The sequence below is a fragment of the Epinephelus lanceolatus genome, chromosome 20 (genome assembly GCF_041903045.1).
Source record: "Epinephelus lanceolatus isolate andai-2023 chromosome 20, ASM4190304v1, whole genome shotgun sequence".
Taxonomy (NCBI): Eukaryota; Metazoa; Chordata; class Actinopteri; order Perciformes; family Serranidae; genus Epinephelus; species Epinephelus lanceolatus.
In genome coordinates, this window is record NC_135753.1 from 15,583,089 (window position 1) to 15,591,143 (window position 8,055).

Here is an 8,055-nt window from a genome sequence, read left to right on the forward strand (position 1 = left end):
AATGCAATAACACCACCCAGCAGTGAAACCCGCGTACACGTTTACACGAAAAGAATGACCCACTCTAAAAGTTTAGAGATTTTTGTACACAAACTCACCCCTAGCCTCGCCCAGTTTCAAATATTGTTGTTCCCATTTGTGTCTCTTAGACACAAAAACATGGGAAAATAGGATCCAGGTTGAAAAATACCAAAGTTACCCTTTAACGACTGCAGTTTTAAAAACATGGTTAATGTCGGTTTAGGCAACAAAACTACTTGGTTAGTCGTATGAAAAGATCATGGTTTGAGTTAAAATAAGTTTGTTTGTTACATAACATCAGTGTCATAACAATGTAACTGACATAAATTCACTAAGGTACATGAAGTAAGCTAAAAACAAACTCAACGTGGAGTCTTGGTTTCACAAGGGACACAAACAGCAGTCTCCTGGGTCAAAGTCCTGTTGTTGTTTGAACCATCCATTCACCCCGTCCCTCCCCCTACGCAGACTGTCTTTTTCTTTGTACCGCATCACCTGAATCCCTGCTGCCCTCTGCCTCATAATACAACCTAATTGTACGACCTACGTGGTCGTATTTTGGGGACAGTCTCCTTTCTTGCATTCTTAGATGAGAAAATTGATAGAAAAAAATAAGAAGCCATGCTAAGCAACACTAACCGGCTCTTAGCTGTGCCCTTATGATTACTATACTCAGTCTAACTCTCTGCTACAATCTAAAAAGCATATTTCCAAAAATGCTGAATCATTCCTTTGAAAGCCCAGTGGAATATAAACAAGGTTTTAGTCTGTTATTCAACATTAAATAATATATGTCCATGAATTAATCCTAAAGGACGGCCTTCATAATTTAATGGAGGATTATTGGAATCTTTCACTGTATGATTACTGTGGGAAAAATATGAATAACAATATTATTGAGATATCATGATAAGGTCAAAATAAAAAACATCAAAATCTATCTTCAACATTGTTTACGGAGCTTTTAAGACCTCAGACCTGAAGGCCTGTTACACACAGGACGTCATCATGTTGTTGAACAACACAGTCAATTAGGATGATCTATGTTTGTCTCCAGCACATGGAATAATTACCTGGGGACAAACTGGCTCCAAGGGAAGACCTTGGAGTGCTTCATCGTTTACTCACCAGAGTAAGCAGTGGCATCCATCTTTCCCACGCGGACCGGTGACCCAGAACTCTTCAGCTCGACTCCCACATCATGCCATACTGGCTCTAGTTTTTTGCAGTAGCCACACCACGGCGCATAGAACTGAAAATAACCAGGAGAAGGAGGCAATCTTTAGATCATGTGCAACATGTAGTCAATATAATGTTTAATCATACAAAATATAACTATCTATATAATAAATAACCAAATCTAAGTTTTTTTTTATAATCCCACATTGTCTTCATACATTACTGTAATTCATTTTGAGTGTGTTTTTAAAAAACAAATTTTCATTTCATTTTTAATTTTCCATTTCATCTAAGAATATGGATAATACTCAGGCAAGCTGCATGAAGAAAATATTGGCATTGTATTTTTCTGCAAACCACAAATACGTTATAATTGCACGTTTCACACGCATCATATCAACAAAGTATATGAGCTGACGTTGTCATTAGGTGGTGGAGCAGATGGTGGGTGGTGTGTCTTCTTGGCAAGTCACCTGCCCAGCGGCAGACCACTGCAGATCAATGTTCGAGACCAACAAACAACAAAACCAGTTGTGCTTCAGCAAATCACTGCTGCATTTCCAGCAACTTTTTAGGAACCAAATGACAGTGTTTTGTAGTGACCAGACACTGTTTTTCCAGCAGGGATAGTACCTCTGAAACTGGGTAGTTTAAGGCAAAACATGATCTTTTCCCCACCATAACCAAGTGTTTTTTGTGTCTAAACCTAACCACGTTAAACACAGTGGTCTTGAAATTATAAGTTTAAATGTATCTGCTACATCATAACATAAAAATGTAACATATCCATGGTTTGCAGGAATACAAACATACAACACCAACATTTTTTCTGGCAGTTGGGTTAATAATACCACACTGACCAACCTAATTCACTTTATTTGACAATGGGAGTTCTAAAAGCACACCAACCACATGAAATATTTGGTATTGCTGTAGTTTAGTGCTGCGTGCTTCTACTGAAATGGATCTAAATGATTGTTCTGAGCTGTGTTGTTACCTCTACTTTAAAAGACTGTGTGATATTGGGTACAAACTTTGGTATGGATTCTTTAAGTGCAAACTGACAACACTGTGATGCAGTTGCTAGGTTCATCTTGATGCACTGCTGCTAGTTAGGATCAAATTAAGGGCTCTTTATGACATTTTAAAACTGTAACAGCTGATTTTTTGGCCACCTAGGGAGAACAGAGACATGCTGTGAACACAACAGTGACATATCATCACATTTTAAGTCGATATGCTATTATATAACTATTTACCAAACAGTTACTTATTTACCAGAGCAACATTATCATTCATTTGGAGTAGTGTTTCTGTCTACCTGGCAAATGTAACTCCAATACCATTTAGACACACCAATTTTAGCTCTGATTTTGGTCACCACCACCTCCTGAAGGAAGAGCTTGAGATATCTGTCTCTTTAGCTGCTAAATGCTCCTCTATGTTCACCAGCTGGTCACTAACTGTGTCTGTCTGCTGTTTGGTGATGAGCAGGTGGTGTACAGTGGGTTTGTTGTTTAGCATTTGGGGTGTTTTTGCAGCTAACGACTGTTTACTTCTGCTGGCAACAAAACTAACAAGAGCAGTAAGACTAAACCATATAGTTCATGTGTCATAAAGCTAAAACTATTTGCTAAGTTGTGGCTGATTATTCTGTGTGGATTTTTATCACTGGAAACACCACCTTGTACATTACGAAATGTATTTGATTCATTGTTATTATAAAAAGACTGATTAGTGGAGTTTTAAGAAGACACTTATACAACATGTAACTGGCATATATACAGTAATTCAGTTTAACGGAATAGCTTCATGCCCCAACAAATTCCTTTCTAGTGAATTTGGCCAATTTAGTTCTATTTGAACGTTGGACCTGAAAATATTCCATAAGTCTCTGTGCATAAGCTCTGAACACAGAGTGTGTATGAGACACTGTAACGTCTATAAATCCAGTAGACACAGTACTGAAACGTCCACAGACAAGGACTCACTCCTCCGACCCAAACTAGGACTGAAAGCAGCTCGGAGTGCTCATGCTTGATTTGCTTATATGGACCCAGACACAAACTCTGATATAAACCCCTCCAAGCCCCCTGGCTTTGCCTGGCATGCATGACTTCTCATTCTCTAATCACAAACACAGAGGGCAGCCCGCACATCCCCTCCGGCCCCCCGCCCTCCTGCATCCCGACCCGACTGCTGCCACTTCCGCAAGGGATGATCCGGACAGTGGCATGTTGGATATGAAGTAAAGCATAGCTGAATGGACCCAGACTGGTTTGTGTGTGTGTTTGTGTGTGTGTGAGTAATGTCGGACTCACGTCAACCAGCCAGATATCGTTCACTCTGGTGTCTTTAAATCTGTCAGAAAGAAGAATGAATTAAATAAATTATATGCAATATACTGAATGACTCACATTAAAATATGCATGTTGCATGTTAAACACCTGAAAATAATGCTGTAACAGACAGAAGAACAATTACTATTCAAGTTATGTGAACATGAGAGCAGTTGTTAGACTAGATTCAGCTCTGTCAGGTACTGAGACAATAATATGGTCTAACCAGAGGTGCAAATAAGATGCACAGACTAAGTAATGCACATGCCTCTGGTAAATATAAATAATAAATATAATACACAGTAGGGGTGGACATGACTATGCTGGATACAGTGTTAGCAGTGTGAACAGTATGGACAGTGTGTATGATCATACTAAGGTATTATTTGCAGAAAGTTGCAGAAATGGGCCCCCAGTTACAAAATGAGGCAAATTAGAGGATCTAGCAAACACAAATACACAAGAGACAAAATCTCCACAGACTTCCTCACCACAAGCATCCAATTAAAAAGCACTGTGCATCTAGAAACCTGACATGAAATCAAGACTACCCCCATCCTGCTTCTGCTTTTAACAACCCTCCTCTGTTTAACTGTAGTCATGTAGCCCTTTGGAAATGAGATGAAGCTTTAACATATGGTAAAATTGCATTAAACAAAACATGCACACGTTAGAAAAAAGCCAAAGGAAGAAGTAAGTTGAGCTAAACTCTGATTTGCACCCACATAAAGTCTGTTAGTGTACTCGGAAGTTGCATTGCATGCAGCACGTTATAAAGTCAGAGCAGCAGGAAGGTGAAACACTGAGGCAGGAGAGTGCATCACTTACGTGTCATCTAGGTCTTCAACAAATGCCAGCACCGCTGAACACAGGCAGGCCGCTATAACTGTAACAATATAACAGAGATATACATGTTATCATAACGCGAGCAGGAGCTGTACAGTGTCTGTTCTCCAGCCCTCCAGCCTGAAACCTCATGACTGAAGCATCACCAGCTAAAGCTCGTCCCAGCTAACTCAGCATCAGTTTCCCTTCACTGTTTCAACAACAGGAGCTTTAAGGCTCGTTTTAACAGATGCTGTGATAACAGATAGAGTGTAGTATTAAATGTATAGGAATTGAAAAGTGAACGTACCGCCACAAATCAGGGAAGCTTTCACTTCTGCCATCGCTACGAGTGGAAACAGCAAGCAGGAAATACAGCTGCTAAATCGAGCCGGTCTGCGCATGCGCGAGGTTACGCAGGCTCCTAACGGCTTCAACGGCACCAACAGCTGCATATTATTATTTATTATAAAGTTTAAAATAACAACACAAAAAGCAAAAGCGGTGGATATTTTCGCATATTTTTACTTTATCAACGATATCAGCGCATTTTGCTTAAACCAAGAGCTAAACACACCATCATAACCAAACATTGAAATGTGTGTTTTGCTTTTTTTTTTCTTAAATCTTGTTCATTCATCACACAATAAGCTGTTTTTAACCGTATTAAATTTGAATAAAATGACACTGATGGTGACTATCGATACTCACCACAAGGTGGCGCTCTAAGCTAATCAAAACGGGCAACAGGCCAAATCCTTCACTGCCTGCACCCTTTATTTAATGTAGGTAAACTCAGTACAATACACAAACACTCTATAACTACTTCTGCATTATGATACTGATGAAGATTATAATCAGCAAAATGTGTTTGGCCAGTGTATTATATTGCCATACTGTGACACAGCACTTACTGTAATTGTTCTTACTGTTTACATCATTATACATTTACTACATTGCTGTTTACATTACCGTTTACTCATTTTGCAGTTATAGTCTACCACAATTATATATACTGTACTTATATTTGATGTGTGTTATATTTTATCCTCATAACTTTGTACTATTTTATGTCTTAGATTCCTTTTGTTATTTGAATGATTTTCTTTTAATACATATTTAATGAGCACCATTTGAGGGAGCCTGAGATCTAAGATTTTCATTACCTAAAACTGCTTCTCCATAATTGTTTTGCATATGACAGTAAATAACTTGAACTTGGGTACTCAAAGTAGTCATTAATATAACCAGATTAATTGATTACAGGGCCAAATTTTACTGTTGGGCCCCCAGTACTGGATGAATTTCTTAACTGGTGTGACAAGTCTACCCTGCACATTTATATGTTTGAGAAGACGAGTTGAATTTTGATGTGAACACTGATGGCATCTGTAAGAAGGCAAACCAACACCTACTCTTTTTAAGGAAGCTGAAGAGTTTTGATGTAGATAGGACTATCGTGAAAATGTTCTACTCTGCTTTTATTGAGTCCGTTCTTTCTTTCAACATTGTCTACTGGTTTGGTAATCTGAGCCTTAAAAACAACAACAAGTTGGAAAAAGTGGTCAAGTTGTGCTGTAAGATCACTGGTGTTACTTTAAATAACCTGCAGTATCTGGAGGAGAGGGTCACCTCTAAAGCTCGGCCTATTGTCTCAGACTCTAAACATCCCCTCCATGTAGATGCTTCCATCAGGGCGGAGGTTTTGCCTCCCTAAATGCAGCACAAAGCGTTCCATATTGTGCTTTGTCCCGTGTGCTATCGCTTATCTTAACCAGCAGTGACCATTAATGTCCATGATTTACCCCTGACAGCGTGTGATACTGGATACTGTTTTGTTGGACACACGACTACTGGCTATTAAAGTTTACCTTACCTTACCTTACCTTACCCACTAACCAACCACCCCACACACCTAACATCCTCTGTGCATTGTGTGTGTCCTGAGTCAAGTTTACATACAGTGCAGTGCACACACCACACTTCACATGGAGATAGAGATTTGGAAAGACTACATAATAATGATCTGCAGTTAATCAGTTCTCCAAGTCCCATTGAAATGCAGTTTTGGTTCGGCCCTGTTTGTTATCCAGCCTTGCTCATTACACACATGGCCGCTGATAGAGTTTTATCATCATATATGAATATTTATATCAGTGCTTGATTACTATAACTGATGCACATGTAATGAGGGTGGCAGAGAGAGGGCATCTTTACAAGTACATTTAAAACACACCTTTTCAGCCAGGCTTTTATCAGTGTGTTTTTATCCATCCTTAACTTTTATTACCTCAAAATTGTGACTTTTACTGTAAAGTTTTATTACAGTATACTTATACTTACTTATATATTCATTTTAATCATTCCTTGTCATGTTTTTACTCTTTTATGTTCAGCACTTGCAGTTGCATTTTATGTAGGCTATAACTTGTGCTATACAGAAAGTTTGATTTGATCTGATAAGCAGTAAGTAATACAGTTGTTGACATGGAGCTACTTTTATTTTTTCTTTACCTTACTGTTACATGGTGTATTTTATTAAATGATTTGTGTGTTTTGCATGTAAAAAATAATGTATCTGTAAAGTAACTAGCTTTCGGATAAATGTCATAGAATAAGATGTACAATATTTCTACCTGAAATGTAGAAAAGTACTGTACCAGGGGCGTAATTATAAATAGTGCAGGCAGTGCAATTGCACTGGGGCCCCTGGGGTGGAGAAGCCCGCAGAGAGTGGGCCCTTTAAAGTAATTCAGATTGCAACCTTGGAAATATACCTGTGTTCAGTGTTGAATGATATAGAAATACATTATCAATTTAAAAGGGGGCGGCACAGTGGTGTAGTGGTTAGCTCTGTTGCCTCACAGCAAGAGGGTTCCTGGTTCGTACCCAGGAGGGAGCCCTTCTGTACAGAGTCTGCATGTTCTCCCTGTGTCAGCGTGGGTTTTCTCTGGGTACTCCGGCTTCCTCCCCGAGTCCAAAGACATGCAGGTTGGGGATAGGTTTATTCATTTCATTTCATTTCATTTATTCCTTTTGACCTCTCCCCGGGGTATAAGGGGCAGACAACAAAAAATAACATTAACAAATTAGAACAGGCGGCAGCCAATGCACAGCAAAATAAATAGAACAGAATGTGTGTACATACATACAAGTCAAAGCAAATCAAGAGAAACTATTCAAGATTTTCTTTAAAAGTTTCAACAAATTTGACAAGACCTTTACTTTTCGAGATTTGAAACTTATAAATATTTGGATTTGCTCTGTAGAACTGTCCGACCAACTCTCTTCTCTCTTTATCAAAAAAAGAACACACAAGTACATAATGATATTTGTCTCCTTGTTTGCCAGCCAAACAAATATATTGATGACTCTAAATTGGCTATAGGTGTGAATGTGAATGTGGTGTAATTTCTTACTTTGATATTTTTGTCAGATTTAGAGTGATGGTTGCTGGGTAATATGTATGTTAATATTGTCCAATGTCAAGTCTCTATTTGTGTCAAGACAATACGATAGCGTGCACTATGACCCATCATAAATTCCTTATGTCACTGTATAAGCATAAAATGGAAGTGCTCTAGGAAAGTACAGGCACCTTGAAACTGCACTCAAATGCAGCACTTGAGCAAAAGTACTGACCTCTGTACCAACACATGTATTTCCATCATGATTTCCACACAAACACACA

At 38.7% G+C, this 8,055-nt stretch overlaps 1 protein-coding gene across 1 annotated transcript in view; it reads right to left on the reverse strand.

Moving 5' to 3' along the window:
* The window catches only part of tmx3b (thioredoxin related transmembrane protein 3b), a 51,650-nt gene extending 46,888 nt beyond the window's left edge, over positions 1–4,762 (reverse strand). Inside the window, exons 1-4 of the mRNA XM_033638930.2 lie at positions 4,675–4,762; positions 4,368–4,425; positions 3,522–3,561; positions 1,150–1,273 (exon numbers count right to left, since the gene is read on the reverse strand). Coding sequence (XP_033494821.1) covers positions 1,150–1,273; positions 3,522–3,561; positions 4,368–4,425; positions 4,675–4,708 — 256 coding nt within the window. The 5' untranslated portion in view covers positions 4,709–4,762. The remainder of the gene's footprint in view (positions 1–1,149; positions 1,274–3,521; positions 3,562–4,367; positions 4,426–4,674) is intronic.
* Positions 4,763–8,055: the final 3,293 nt, after the last annotated feature.